Source organism: Miniopterus schreibersii, assembly GCF_964146895.1.
Source record: "Miniopterus schreibersii genome assembly, chromosome: 2".
Lineage (NCBI taxonomy): Eukaryota > Metazoa > Chordata > Mammalia > Chiroptera > Miniopteridae > Miniopterus > Miniopterus schreibersii.
The window spans coordinates 71,757,785-71,773,255 of NC_138102.1; the positions used below are offsets into that span (position 1 = coordinate 71,757,785).

General features: G+C 37.7%; 1 protein-coding gene across 2 annotated transcripts in view; it reads right to left on the reverse strand.

Annotated features, from left to right (window-relative positions):
* Positions 1 to 2,233: 2,233 nt before the first annotated feature.
* Positions 2,234 to 15,471, reverse strand: part of EPSTI1 (epithelial stromal interaction 1) — a 91,868-nt gene continuing 78,630 nt past the window's right edge. The window contains exons 10-12 of one of the 2 annotated variants that reach the window (XM_081129738.1): positions 14,662 to 14,735; positions 9,440 to 9,539; positions 2,234 to 2,806 (exon numbers count right to left, since the gene is read on the reverse strand). In XM_081129738.1, coding sequence (XP_080985864.1) covers positions 2,798 to 2,806; positions 9,440 to 9,539; positions 14,662 to 14,735 — 183 coding nt within the window. In that variant the 3' untranslated portion in view covers positions 2,234 to 2,797. The remainder of the gene's footprint in view (positions 2,807 to 9,439; positions 9,540 to 14,661; positions 14,736 to 15,471) is intronic. The other variant, XM_081129739.1, reaches the window with a different exon arrangement.

The following is a 15,471-nucleotide window of genomic DNA, read 5'->3' on the forward strand; positions in this document are numbered from 1 at the left end:
AAATATTTAAAAAGGAAGGAGTTTTAACACAGAGCCTCTTCCTGAAAGAAATGCCTAACATACTTTTCCTCTCTGTAATCCTTACAGTAACTTGAAACGTGTATTTTTTCATCATTTAAACGTACTACAGATTACTCCAATCTTATTCATGCACATTGGCAAAGAGCTAGCTACTGTGTGTACTAGTTCATAGAGTTAAAAACAAACAAAAAACCCTCACAGCCCTAGTATTTTCTTATTCCTATTAACAGTTCTAACACAGTCCCTGCTACCTCCTCCAGCAGCCACACTTCCAAACACACTTTCACAGGAAAAGGTCCAGCTAATCATGACCTATCTGCTTTATATCATGGAAATTAAAATTAAACTCATAGTCACTATCTCTATGGTTATGTATTTTCTACTTTCTCCAAATGACATTTTTCACTCAGCATATAAGCAAAGACTTAAAAGCCACTAATAGTATTGGGGAGAGTCTAGGGTATACTTCTGGTGGTAATAAATATTGGTGCCCACCTTTTGGGAAGTAATCTGACTACATATATCAAAACCCCTATAAATAGGTTTTCAATTAGAGCCACCCACTCTAATTCTAGGTCACTGTCCTCACCCAATTAGTAGGCAGTGTCTATAAGGATTTTTATTGCAGGGATTTTGACACACAGATAGAAAAATATCTGGAAAGATACACACCAAAATATTAACTATGATTATCGACAGAACTTGAAAAATCACTAGTTTTTTCCTTTTAATTAGTCATCATTATGTCTAAAGTTTCTATAACAAAACACCTATTACTTTTGTGACAATATGCCTTGCTTACATTTTCTTTTTCAGAAAAAGAATGAACTTTGAAAGCATAGAGATAGATGGTGATTGGAATTTAGGATTCCTATCTAGTTGCCTACAAGTAAAATTTTATTTTAACTGATTCAACAGGGCAGATTAAATGTGGAAAAACAAAATGGTCCTCTCCCTTAACAAAACTCTCAGTTCTTCTCTGGTTACTTCCACCTACACAGAGAATTGTTCAAGCAAGATGTTTACAACCCCATTCATATTCTAGAAAATTTTGGCCATGAAGTCATAATTCTCCATAGCAGCACAATGATTTTTTTTTTTTAAACTTGAAAACAGATACCTGAACAAATATCTTTGTTTGAGAATGCAGGACACAGCAGGTAGTGGAAGAGAAATTGACTCCAACTTTCCAGAGAGCCACCAAAGTAAGAAAGCATCCCTTTCCCTTACATCAGTTCCCAGGGACACACTGGAAAACAACAGCAAGTGAGGGACTCTGAGGCCAAACACAGAAACCTGAACACTGCTGTGGACTGTGAGGTAGCCAGGCTGGCAGGTGGAGGGCTGGAGTGGCCGCATGCCACAGCAGTAAAATGCCCTCAGCAGTCACATATTTACAATCAGTTAGGCGGTGCTTCCAACCCAGGCGGAGGCAATGGCAAGGCTTTCAAATGGACCAAACATTTCCTATTAGTGTCCACAGCACTAATGCAGTTTCAGCTGGCAGAAGAGAGGGAAACCAAGGGTATCTGCATTATTTACTCCAGAGAAACTATCTGTGAACCATCTGTCCTCAGCCACCACCACTCCCACCAAATTCAATCCTTTCTATACTACACCCTCGCCCTGTTCCTGTGAGTCCCCCACCCCTTAGTCTTGGCCCAAGAACCTGAAGTCCAACGTTTCCCTGAATACAGAGATTTGGAAAGTTAATTTTAACAGAACAATTGGAAACACAAAAGATCTCTTAATGCTGCAAAGTATTATTAGTTGTCCAGCTGCAAAAATTATTCATTCCTCCAACCTTCATTCTAAGCCTGAATGCAATGTTTCCTCTATATAATATGTCAGGGGCCTGGAGCATACAGCATGGAAAACCAATATTCTTGCACTCTAGGATCTAAAAACTGGTTCAAGGTTGTAAAACTAGAATGGAAAAGCTGACTGAATCAGCAATAGGAAATAGGTTGCATACAGCAAAAACGTATTTCCAAATCACCTCCAAACCATATATGGTGTCTACAGTTGTGTCTAGCTGATTTTTAGGGAAACACTGGCCTTTCAGGAAATTAATTGTCTCACTCTGAAAAACTGGAGGAACAGTATTAGCAAGTAAATCAAGACCAAAGCAGATCCCCTGGTGGTTATAGTACTACATTTGATCTATATGGATTGTAAAGGAGAATATAAAAATAAAAGCCCTCAAAAGAGAGAAAAGTTCAAGATCTTTTTATTAAAAATAAAAGCAAACAATCTATGCAAAGGTAATTCAAAATTTATTTATAAATTTGCTTAAAAGAGATTAAAATTTTATTTTTTCTTTTGCTCATGTTTATATGCTGAACTGAGAAAGTAGGGACTAAAATCTAAAAAAGATGCCAAAGCTTCCCTAAACCTGGTCTGAGAATTAGCTGCTTAAAGAGACAAGCATGCAGCACCCATAACTCCCACTAACCTGAAAGCATCAAATGATTCTCTCATTTCTCTCTTATTAACATTTCTGTAATTATACTTCCAATAAGAGGCAAAACCAATTAGAAAAATACTATAACATTTCACTGGCAGTAGAGATTAAATATGAGTTCAGTAACTGGCTCCTGCAAACACGCATAAACAATGACAGGGGGAACCCCTTCATCTCGGCTGCTCAGCTGTGTGGGTGGGCAGTTGAAGTCAAGGTAAAAGCGCTGAAGGTAAACAAAATCGCATTTTCAAAAAGCATCTCATTGGGGTTTTCAAGGTCAGTTGATGAAGGCCAGATGTAAGTAAATATTTCTCATATATCCTGGGAAAAAAAGAAAACAAAATTATTACAAGCAGCAAAACAAAATCCAAAGCCTTTGTGAACCACAACAAAGTTCCTACAAAGAACACTCTTACTACATCAGGCTTAAGTGACTATTTGTTAATGATTTAAAGTCCCAATGAAATGATTTAATTTTTGAGTCCCATTGTATTTGATTCACAAAATAATCTCTGTCAGCAATGCAATGGCATGTTGAGTGATGGCTCATCAGCTGTGTTCTTAGAGATAGGCTAACCTAGGTCACAAACAGTAATATTCATAAATATTGCCACCCACCTCCATAATTACAGCAAGGACAGGACTAACACAGCGTGGAGCAGAGCAGTTTAAATGGAAATATATGGAGTACAGTTGCATTGTATTAGGCAGTAGGAAGGTAACTTCTAAGGAGACTTTGAGAAAGGGAGATTGATTAAATGAGTCCCCTCCCCACCAACTATGTGCAAAAGTCAAGACACCCAGAAAGCTGGATTCAGACTAGTGCTGTTCTAACACTCCAGGAAACTAAAAGCTCAGGTTGTCTCACAGGTCATGGCAAATACTTAACTGCCCTTGAAGACAAAGGGTTTACAGTTGCCATAGTATCCCAAAGGTTCTCACCGACTGGTATCAGAGAAAAGATCATTTGAAGTGATTCTTTAAATGTCATACTCTAGGTGCATCATGAAAACTAATAGAGGATTTCAGAAAACCAAAATTCACTTTTTAAATACAAAAGGAATTTTTAATTATCAAATAATGAATACAGGGTGTCCCCCCAAAAAATGTATATATATTTTAACAGCTGATAGCTCAATTGATGTTTCTTTCTTTTCAGATTTAACCCACTGGAATTAATAATGGCAGCCAAAGTGTGTATACATTTTTGGGGGGACATCCTATATATTAAGTAATATTAAGTAATATGAGAAAACTGTGATTTAAATTTTAAAAGGTTTAAAAATAAAGATCAATCTAATTTGTCTACCAGCATACATTTATCAGAGGCCTACTGCTTAAGTATCTATATGATGTTTCCAGAAACTACTTTTTCTTTCCTTTTTCCTACTTTTTCATAGTTTTATCATATTTTCTGTCTTCTTCCTTTCCTTTTGTCTTTGGCTTTTTATTACTTCCATCATTTCCTTCTCTCATTCCTCAGGGGAGCTCAGTCATCAGCTATAAACTTCTAAGTAAATGTCCCATTTTTATATATTCTATATACTAACCTTTTGTCAACTTTTTATTTATAAAACATATTCATTGCTGGGCCCTTATTTATTCTAAAAATTTGAATATGAGTTCTTTTGTACTTTAGGTAGATAACTTTATCATCTGCAGTTTGTTTATTTATTTATTTTAGTTTCCATGATTGTTCACAGCAGCTTTATTTGCAATAGTCAACAACTGAGCCCGGCCGGGCGTGGCTCAGCGGTTGAGCATCGACCTGGAATCCAGGCGATCGGGGTTCAATTCCTGGTCAGGGCACATGCTCGGGTTGTGGGCTCGATCAATGACTCTCTCATCATTGATGTTCCTATCTCTCTGTCTCCCTCTCCTTTCTTCTCTCTCTGAAATCAATAAAGATATATTAAACAAACAAACAAAAAAGTAAAAAAAAACAAAAACAAAAGAAATACAACTGAAAAAACCTCAAATGGGTGAATTGTTAAACAAACTGTAGTATATCCATATTATGAAATACTACACAACAATAAAAAGTAATAAACTCTTTTATATATTTATTTACATATATATTTTTTAATTGATTTCAGAGAGAGGATGGGAGAGGTAGAGAGAAACATCAATAATGAGAGAATCATTGATCAGCCACCTCCAGCACACCCCCTACTGGGGATCAAACCCCAAACCCAGGCATGTGCCCTGACCAGGAACTGAATCGTGACCTCCTGGTTCATGGGTTGACACTCTACCACTGAGCTACACAGGCTGGGCAAAAGTAATAAACTCTTAACATATGCGAAAACTTTGATAGGTTTCCAAGACATTATTTTTAAAAAGCCATTCCCCAAATTTGCATATTATATGATGCCATTTATATTAATACTTTTAAAATTATAAGTTTTAGAAATGGAGACAGTCTTGTAGTTAGTTCCCAGTAGTTATGTATGGGGACTCATTCTAAAAAGGGGATAAGTGTGGTTATAAAATGGTAACATTAGATTGTTGTATTGATGGAATTGTTTAGAATCTTCTCTGGTGGATACATGAACCTATGTATGTGATAAAACTGTATAGAACTCAGTACACACACAGACAAACACAGTGAAGTAAAACTGAGAAAATCTAAATAAGATCCATACATATTATCAGTGTCAATATTCTGTATCATCTGTGATTTATAAACTTTTTTTCAATCCTTGTATCTGATGTAAAAAATGTTTTTGATATATTTTTATTATAGATTTTTGATGACTTTTTGGTTAAAAAAATTCCTTTCTATTCTTAGTTTGCTAGAAGTTTCTACCACAAATGAGTACTGAAATCTATCAAATGCTTTCTCTGTAATATTGAAATGATCATATGGTGTTTGTCCTATAATTTATGAGGTAAATTTTTGTTGTTTGTTTCATTTTGTAGTTTTTTAAAATTTGTTTATATATTCATTTATGATAAGCTAAGCCTGCATTTTGGAATAAATTCAATTTGATAAGAACATAATATGCCTTTTTAAGAATTCATTATTGAGTCCATCAAAATTTTGTGAAAATTTCTGAATCCATGTTTATAAATGAGACTGGTCTATCATTTTTTTTCTGTATAGTCTTTGTGAAATTTTGATTGAAAGTTACATTTACCTGCTTAATCCTCTTTGGGAATAGTTCCTCCTTTTCATTTATCTGAAAATATCTTTCCAGGCATTTAGAATCATCTGTTCCGAGAACACTTAGTATAACTTTTCTGGACCATGTCTAGTTTTTATTTTATGGGAAGACAGTAACAATTAACCTACATACTGTTGGCATCATTTTGAATTTGCACCAACAATGTGTGCAAGAACCTGTTCCTCCATAGTGTTGCCAACAGAGTATTTTGTCAATCTTTCATTTTGGGGAGGAGGGAGTTGCCAAATAATAGATGAGAAATAGTATTTTGGTTTAGTTCTTAATTTGCATTCCCTTTATTATGATAAGTTCATTAAGTGCTTTAATTTCAAAGATTATGTTTTTTATTCCTAAAAGCTGTGCTGTTTTGTGTGTGTTTTTTCCAAATCTTCTTGGTTGGCATTGTCTCTCGTTTTTGCTCATTGTTTTAAATACAATATTTATTTCATCAAATGTTTTATGCATAGCTTTTTAAAATTCAATATCTAGTCATTTTAGTATATCACATAATTTCATTCTAAATCTTTGTTGTTTTGTTGACCCTCAATCACAGCCACCTGTTTCCTTGTGCATGTGGTGAGTTCTAGTCACTGTTTTATGCTTGGAATACAACCAAAGGGCCCAGCTCTGATGGCATATGGAACATAAATTACCACAGGGAGAGACCAAGAGTAAATAGTCAACAAAACATGTAAATTAATAATGTTGGGAAATTATGTTAGAAGTTGCAGTGCTACAGGGGAAAAAAGTGGAGCCTGGAAAGAGGATGGCAAGAGCCAGGGGTAAAGACACAGGTGGCAGCAGTAAATAAATGGTCAAGAAGCCCTCATTGAGGTGGAATTCAAGAAAAATCTTGAAGGAGAACAGATAATATGGATATTTTAGAGAACAGTGGAGAGGTAGGAGCCAGTGCAAAGGCCATAAGGTGAGAGCAGTTAATTCCTCAAGTTTTCAAAGAACAGCAAGAAGCAAGAGTGGCTAGGAGGACTGAGGAAGGGTGGCATGGGGGGGTACCAGAGGGGTACAGTGGAGCCCAGGCCATGGGGCACCTGGTAGGTTACTGTAAGGACTTTGGTTTTTACTCCAAGTGACTTGGAGAGTCATGGGAGGCACTGGAGGGTTTTGAACAGAAGAGCGATGGGATCTGATCTGTTTCAAAGGGATCGTTCTCATCAGAGAACAGACTCTAGGTGGGGAAGTGTGGAGGCAATGAAACCACCTGAGAGGCTATTTCAAGAATCTAGATGAGCACTGATAGAGGCTGGAAGCAGGATGATAGTGGGGAAGGTGGTGAGAAGCTGTTGGGCTGGACAGATTTTGAAGGAAGAGTCAAGAATATTTTGTGGAGTTTCATCTGCGGAGGGATGTGAGAGATGGGTTGCACCATTACGCAAACAGGAAAAAAGTGCAGGTAGAGCATTAAGGTAAATGGATTAAAGGATACACTTTAGATATGTTAAGGTTGAAATGTATTTTAGGTATGCAAGTAGAGATGAGTAGACAAATGGATATGGAAGCCTAGGGTATAGAGGAAGAAATCTAGGCTGGAAATTAAAATTTGGGAGTAATAAGCATGTGCTTTTTAATTTTATGAGAATAAATGAGGCCACCAAGATACCAAGTGAACATAAAATTCAGAAGGTGGTCTAAGGTGGGTCCCTGGGGCACTCCAATGTCAAGAGGACAAAAAGATGCAGGGAATTCAGCAAAGGAAAATGAAAGGCTTGGCCAATGAAATGGGTAGAAGCCCAGGAGAGTACAGTGTCCAAGAATCCAAGGAAAGAAAGTTTCAAAGAGGAGGAAGTGATTCCCCATGATGAATGATGCTGATAGGTCAAAACTGAAGACTGAGAAATAACCATTGGATTTTGCAATGTGGATGTTGTTAGTGACCATGACAAGAGTGTTTTTGTTACACTGGTAAAGTCTAAAACCTGATTAGAGTGACTTTAAGGGAAATGGGAGGAAGGAAGTTAGAGACAGCAAGAATAGACACTTCTTGGTTTTGCTCTAAAGGGAAAAAGAAACAGCAAAAGGAAAGGTGGTAACAATATAATTTATAGTTATTAATATTTTATGCTGATGGGAATTTTCTAGTTGAGAAGGGACATCTGATGATTCAGGAGAAGGGAGAAGTATTAGTAGAACAAGGGTCCCCAGTCAGTGGAGGAGGCAGAAACTGGTCCACAAGGAAGGGCAGGCGTGCAGGTAGAGATGTCTGTAGGTAAGTAGATGTGGAGGCGAAGCCGGAGCCTGAGGAAGTTCTCACCTTTCTGTCACATTTCTTTCAAGTAAGGGAAGAGTTAATAACCACTTTGGACTTCGATATGCCTGCCCCACTAAGAAAACTTCAATCACCCCCCACTCACAACACAACATGAGAAAACAATGTTCCTCTTTTTTAATCGGTGAGGAACCTAAGCAAAGGTTTATAGCTCCTTTACATAAGGTGAGCCCAATCCTTAGTCTCTTAGCAGCCGCCCATTCAGTATTCATTTACTCTCTCATCATCTTCTCCTCAATCCCAGGTATTTTTCTAGGTTCTTTCTAAATTTGAAGAGTGGTTGAGTAGAAGAGAAAATGTGAAGCAAGTTTCCAAGCCCTGTCCAAAATCTGAGTTTCAATCATGTTTCATAACTCGGATAATGTCTTAAACTCACAGTGCCCCATTTTCCACATGACTCCTACTCACATATTTGCATGAATAAGTCAGTAATTTGTAACTTGTAACATATGATGCAAAAACAGTGTGCTTAGATTCTTTTCTCTTCCATGTTGTCTCTTCTGAATGCCACAGTGATACACAGGAGCATACACAATAGATAAACAGATACATGCACTATGCATTCTCTGCAAACTTGCTTAATTTCAATTCTCTTCACTTTTACACTTAACATTTGTGAAATCTATCAATTTTAACTACTTGATGCCTTTTAAGAAAACATGCATGTAAGATTCCTAACAGCTTATCTTCTCAAAAATGATCTTTTGTCCATCATGTATTTATTAGAGAGTGATCTTCTCTAGACTTCCCAGGTCAGCAAGCACTTGATTATTTTGTTGTAGTTTAAAGATTTCTATGTGTTCCTTTTTTTAAGTAGATACATATATACCTGGGCTTCAATTAAATTGTAAAGCCTACTGCAGTTAGTTTGTGTATAGCCTACTATACACATTGCAAACCCCACAATCATATGCATTCCAAAATCCTGGTGCTGGTTCAATAATACATGGTGCATGCAAAACACATTAAACACATATTACAAGTTGCAAGGTTTTCTTCACAGAAATCTGTAAAGACATTTCATTTTCAAAAAGTGCTTTTTGCTGTAGGGTTTTTTACAAAAATAATTTTGCAGTGAAAAATTACATACTGGTTACTTTGATATGCTAGTTTCACACAAAAAAAGTATTACTAGAGAATGCTTACTATTTTTATAATCATATTTCACTTAAAATCTCCCTGAAGAAGAAAAAAAAGTTCATTTGTTTTAGCTGTGGGCCTGGGCCAGGGGTGATAAAAAGCCTCACAGTCCAGGCAATCACATTCAGAACAAAGGCAGGTGTCATTTTTTATTGTGATCGGCCAGAGCTGAAAGCAGGACTTTCTCCCTCTCAGAAGCTATTGAGGAATTTACAGTAATCTCCCTGGCTGACTGCCCATCACACAGCTGAACAGCACACCAAAAAATATCTGGGGAGAAGGCCACAGCATATTTTTTAAATTCTCATTGTTTTTATTCTTCAAATTTGAAAGATATTTTTTAAGAGAAAACGAAAAACTCACCCAGCTGTTACCACTATTCATATTCCAATAGCCGCCAGAGTGCTCCAGGCCACCTGGTTGACTTTTGCCTTGGAGTCGGTCCAGAAAAACATTATTTACCCTTTAAAACAATGAAAAATGTTTGTAAGTGAAAAGCTTGCTGCAGGGCTGAGAGATTTCTGAGAGCCTAATGTACTGTATGACTGCCTATGGGGATTGCTTCCTCCCTTCAGCTTAGAAGAAATCTACAGAAACTTCTTTTCACATTAACCACATGACATGCTGTTAACAGCCCTTTGCTGGAGCTGGTGCCAGTTGTGACTCAGGCCAGAGGGACACAGTTCTTAACTTCAGCTTCACTGGCCCATCTTCTACCAGTTCAGCAAGAATTTTCTTCACCCAAGCAACCATATCCCTAATGGCTACAGCAGGCATGAACCCCAGAGGCTGAGGAAAGACAGAACTTCATAAGAACTAAAACATGAAGGGAAACCAGAAATAGCTCTGTGGCACTGCTGTTGGTAGATGTCCCTCCCATCTGCCCTGGACCCCACTGTCAGTCTTGCTAAAGTAAATCCCACAAGTGAAAAACAGAAGGAAAATGGGACAAGTGTGTGGGGAAAGGGGACAATCAACAGGGAAGCCTGAACTTTCAAAAAAGGGAACGGGTACATCTTTCACTGATGTTCGTTCATACCTGCATCAACCAATTTCAGAAGTTAAATTTAACACATAAGAGGTAAAACCACGAAGAAAGGCAAGAAAGTGATTTTATCATAAAGGTCAGAATGTGGGTTACCTCTCGGGTGATAGTTATATTCTATTTCTGGAGCTGGCTACCTACTTGTTCACTTTATAATTAATCATTCTAAATATCTGTTTCATGGATTTGGATATGCCTGTCCTACTAAAAAAATCAAATTTTTAAATTAAAATTTTTAAGTTTAAAAAAGTAAATTAAAGGCAACAGCATGCTCTGAGTTGCCTTGGTATAAATGAGCTGAGACAGGGAGGTGAAGTCTGAAGAAATAAATTGTGGTAGGTACCCTATGATGTTAACAAATGACTGAGGAATAGTGTCATTAAGACTATAAGCTTCTGTGGGAAACAGTGCCTGGTGCACAGCAGCAACTCAATACACGTTCATGGGAGGAAGGGTAGATTGGCCCCAGTTACATCAGCCTCCTTTCAGTCTTGAAGATTGGGCAAGTGTGGACACGGTGGGTGGCTATAAGTCCATGATAAGCCAGTCAGAGAAAGACAAGTACCATATGATTTCATTCACATGTGGAATTTAATGAACAAACTGAACTACCAAGCAAAATAGAGACAGACTCATAGATAGAGGGCAGGGAGACAGCTGGGGAAATAGAGGTGAGGGAGGGGTTGGGGGGAGGAATTGAGCAAAAAAGAAATAAAAGAGAGAACCCATGGATGTGAACAACAGTGTGGTGATTGCAGGGGTGGAGGTTGAAAAGGGCATAGAGGAGATGAATGGTGATGGAAAAAATTAAATTAAATTATATTAAATTTAAAAAAGAAAAGTCTATGACTATGGGAGGTTTGGGAACTTAGAGGATAACGAGTGCTGGGTGGTAAAGTCAGACACTGAGTTTGTTTTTGTTTGTTTTGCCTGTCTGTGCTTGCTCAGGGCTAGCTAAAATGCCAGCTGCATGTTGACCCAGTTGGATCTCTGGCTTATTGGGTTGCTCTTTTCTCAACAACTTCAAGTCCCATCAAGCACTGGTTACATCTTAGTTATTAGAAAGCTTTTTTCCTCTCACCAAAACATCTACCCAAGTGCCATATTTGGGGCAGCCTGGCTGACTGCAGAGCTCAATGTTTAAGTCACCTTTTCAGAACCTCTCAGCACGCAGACTGAGCAGTAGCTTACTGAGCTGGAGACTCGCGTATTAAGGAAATGAAAGCTGACCCTGCTCCCCTTTAAGCAACATAACCGATGATATTCTGGAACTGCTCATACACCTAGGGCTGTTTTTATCCAGTGTGTTTGTCACTAACAAAGATGGGCTTTCCCTCAACACCCCCATCCCACCTCATATCCAAACCACTAGAAGTCCTGTTGGCTCTTCCCACTAAATGCATCCCGAATTCACCTATGTCTTTCCATGGCCACCATTCTAGTCCAAAGAGCTACCCTCTCTCACCTTGCTTCTGCTTCCACTCCTGCCCTCTGTGATCCATTCTCCACATAAGCAGCTTACCAAACCATAAAAGGGATCATGTCTTCCTTTTGCTTAAAAACCCTCCCATGCCTTTCCATTAGTCTTAGAATAAAATCACTGGCTTACAAAATCTTGTATTTTCTAGCTCCCACCTACATTTTCTACCCTATTTCATATTATTCCCTTCCTTACCATCAATAATCCAGTCACTTGGGACTCAAGAAATCCAAGCTCATTTCACCTTTAGGGCCCTTGCATTTGTTCCTATACCTGAATAGGGGACATCTATATGTTTTGTCCCCCAATCTCCATGTGACTAGCTCTTGGTCCTGTGATGTCACTTCTCTTTTGAGGAATTATCACCTCCAGCCTCTCTGTCAACATTACAGTGTGGTGTGATCCCCATGGCATTTCTAATTGTCTAAAACAATCTTGCTGTTAAATTGTTGGCTTCTATTTCTCCCCCCCCCCCCCCATTGTAATTTCCATGCAGTCAGGGACTTCTCCACCTTGCTTAGTCTATTCCCAGTGCTGAGAACAAAGACTTCACATGCCCTGATATGTAAAAGGCAAATGAATGAATTATCCAATTGGATCTCTGGCTTATTGGGTTGCAATCTGCTCAACAACAGGTGGGGACCAAGCAGGCATGGTCCCCACCTATGCCTGCTCCTGTGACTGCAGCTGCATCGTGAAACCACCAATGGTGGTGACGGCAGGCTCCAAAACTGCTCACTGCTCTCAGTTCATTCAAACACTGTGCAGACTGATGACTTGTCACACATGCAAGAGTGATGCAATTCACTTTTGAGCATCAGCTACTAGGAGGACAGCAGAGTGGGTCAACCAGAGATCATGGGTGGTAAAGAGATTTTTTTCTCAATTCCTATTGAAAATTCAAATAGGAAAAAAAAGTACCAGTTTATATTTTTGTTTACTAGTGTTAGAAAGTACATACATTTTATTGCTGTCAAATTCAGGCTCTGGATTTTCTTCTCAGGGTTAATTTTGATAAAAAACTGTTATTCAAGGGTGGTTCAAGTTTCAGTAAATCAACTCAGTTCATACCAGCTTTCAGCTCACGGTCCAGTTCCTTTCAAGTCCTTGACCTCCATGGTCTGTCTTTTCTCTCTTGAGTCTAAACTTTCCTCTCTTACTCCAAAAGTTACACCGAGTCAGGTGCAGGTGCACTCAAGTTCAGTCATGACAGGACTCATTGAAAGCCCTGTGAGGAATCTCACAAGCTTTCTATTATAAAGCTCAGCATTGAGTTTTCAGCTGTGTGAACTTCTAAACAGCAGAAAGCACATTGTCTTTTTTACTGTAATAGAATTAAGGTCCCTAGAGAAAAGCTAAATTATGTCCCCTACATATAGAGCTTGTGTCGTTGCCCTCAGCAGGAATGAGCACAGCTATTTTATTCACTAAGTGGTTGCTAAATGAGTATTTCCCTATAGCATGGAAAAGCTCACTGTAAACCCTAAAAGACAAAATAAATATAAACCCTTTTCAAAAACTGACTCAGAATATAAAATACATGTTTAAAGACTTGATCAGTTATTTCAAAACTGATTATTAAGTTTATTATCCAGAGAGATTTCCTCATGGATTAAATTTGGATCTACATTTAACTAGAATCAATAGAAAGAGAAAATAAGGTATAGAAAATAAATACCCCACCAATATTTAAGTCTTCAGCAGTATTGAAATAAACCTAAAGAATGGGGGTCAAGGTTCCTAACAACAACAAAACAGTAATCCTTTCCACCTCTATCAAATAACTTTAATTTTTATTGGATGCCCATTGAAGATTAATTTCTTGGCAACAGTGCTCATTGATGTGATGTATCGCTATCTTTAAGATGCTTAAAGCTTTACAATCCAATTAGTCCTCAAAAATCCAGAGAAATAACTGGCCAGTACTAATAACTTGTTTTATAGAATATCAGGGGTTTTTAATAGAAAGATATTTAAAGAGAAATGAGCTAAGCCTATAAAAGACTAAACTAATTTGTGGCCTATTTTATAAAAATAGGTAGCAGTAATGGTGTCCCCTTACCCAGCAAAATAGCCTAACCATTGTGTCAGAATTTTGATGTTTTCTTATAATCACAGGAGAACACATAAATTCACATTCGACATTTTTAAATTATTTTGACTGTACCATGGTAGCGGAATAATCTAGTCAAAAGAGTATGAGCGCCACCCACAGTTAGTGGCTGCAAGGGTATTGAGAGCTTCCATTAACAACGTCTAAAGTCACATTTACAAGATGAAACTGCCACAATTTAAAAATACGCGTTAGTGACAGTGGGAATTTAAACATATAAAAGAAGCCAGAAAGTTTCAAAAGAAGAATTTGTTCCTTTAAATCATGAGCACCTTTGCATTAAATTATTCTCCTTAGACACTCAAGCTCACCTCAATAAACTCAAATAACCCAGGTGTCTCTCAGGAAAATCCTAACATAATAATGACAGATATGGTGGCCGTTAGCGCTATCCCAACATATTTCACTGGGCACTGAATGTCTGCTATTCGGAATAAGATACAGAGTATTTACACTATTAAAAAGTCCTTACTGGTTCTGTTTTAAGATTTTTTTCCTAATATGTTAGTCAATATAAAACAACTTTACGGTATTTTTTGTACGAACTTTTGAATTCAAGGATGGGTATCTCACCGCCTACACTAGTCCAATTATTCGAAAGTTGTCTCAAATGGCCATGCATCATCTCCAAATATGAAGGCGCTTTCTCCCATGGCAATCAAAGGAAATATAATCTAAACAAACATACAGCTTAGAGCACAATTCAGCTTTCCAGTGGAAATGTATGTCGCCTATCCAGAAAAAATAGGTATTGTATGTCTATGTACACGTGTGTGTAGCAATTGTCATCCTCACACACATACCACACCCCAATAATATAAAGATTAAAAAGATAATCTGGATTTTAAAACTGTATTCAATGTTACTATAGTGTTTTCCTAAAGCATTGCAAGCAATTTATAGGCAGTCATTTTAACCAAGGGCACGGTTTCATTAGCCATTCATACCTCCTGTGCTCATCGTGGTGGGTTCTGGCTCTTTCTTCCTCCTCCTGCTGTCGCTTAAATTCCAGTAATTCACTCTAGTAACAATAAAAGTTTTAAAATATGGTTTTCAATTCACTTGGTTATACAGAAGACACCCAAATCAATTACATATTTAACCTTAGCAGGTGCAATATTTCATTTTTGAAGCTTTTCCTTAAGTACCATTTCCAAATTATTTTCTTCTATAAGTGGGTAGCAAAAAATAATTATGCTTTAGTTAAATAATAGCTCTGTGAGTATAAAATTGTGAGATTAAAAACCCAATGTGAGTGTTCAAGATATTAGGCCAATTGGTATAACACACACAGAGGGAAGGGCGAGGTGAGTCGAACTTAACTGTGTCTCACAAAGTAAAAGAAATCAAATTTGTTCCGTAAGTGACCTCACACAGCAGTATTTCTGGGTCACTTAGCTAGCATTTCTTTCCCAACAGATTCATAGCCACTTACAAATAAATATTGGACTCGATTCTGTAGTGCAAGTCCATCAGTAAAACATTCTCCATTCTGGAAAATGATCGCTCGACCTATTATTGACTAGTGACTTCTAATATTAGGAGAACTTTGAACTTTCTGAAAGGGATACTTTGCTTCAAATAGGAAATCACGTTACCACAACTACATCTCTAGCTTCTGACATTGATTATCCTCTTGGAAGAGGTAACAACTTCCAGCCTCAGTTACTATGTTTACAGTGTTAAGCCAGAGAACGAGGTGCCAGGATTTCTCTAATACTCAGCTCCCTCCCTTGGGGCCGACTGAGTTTTAACCT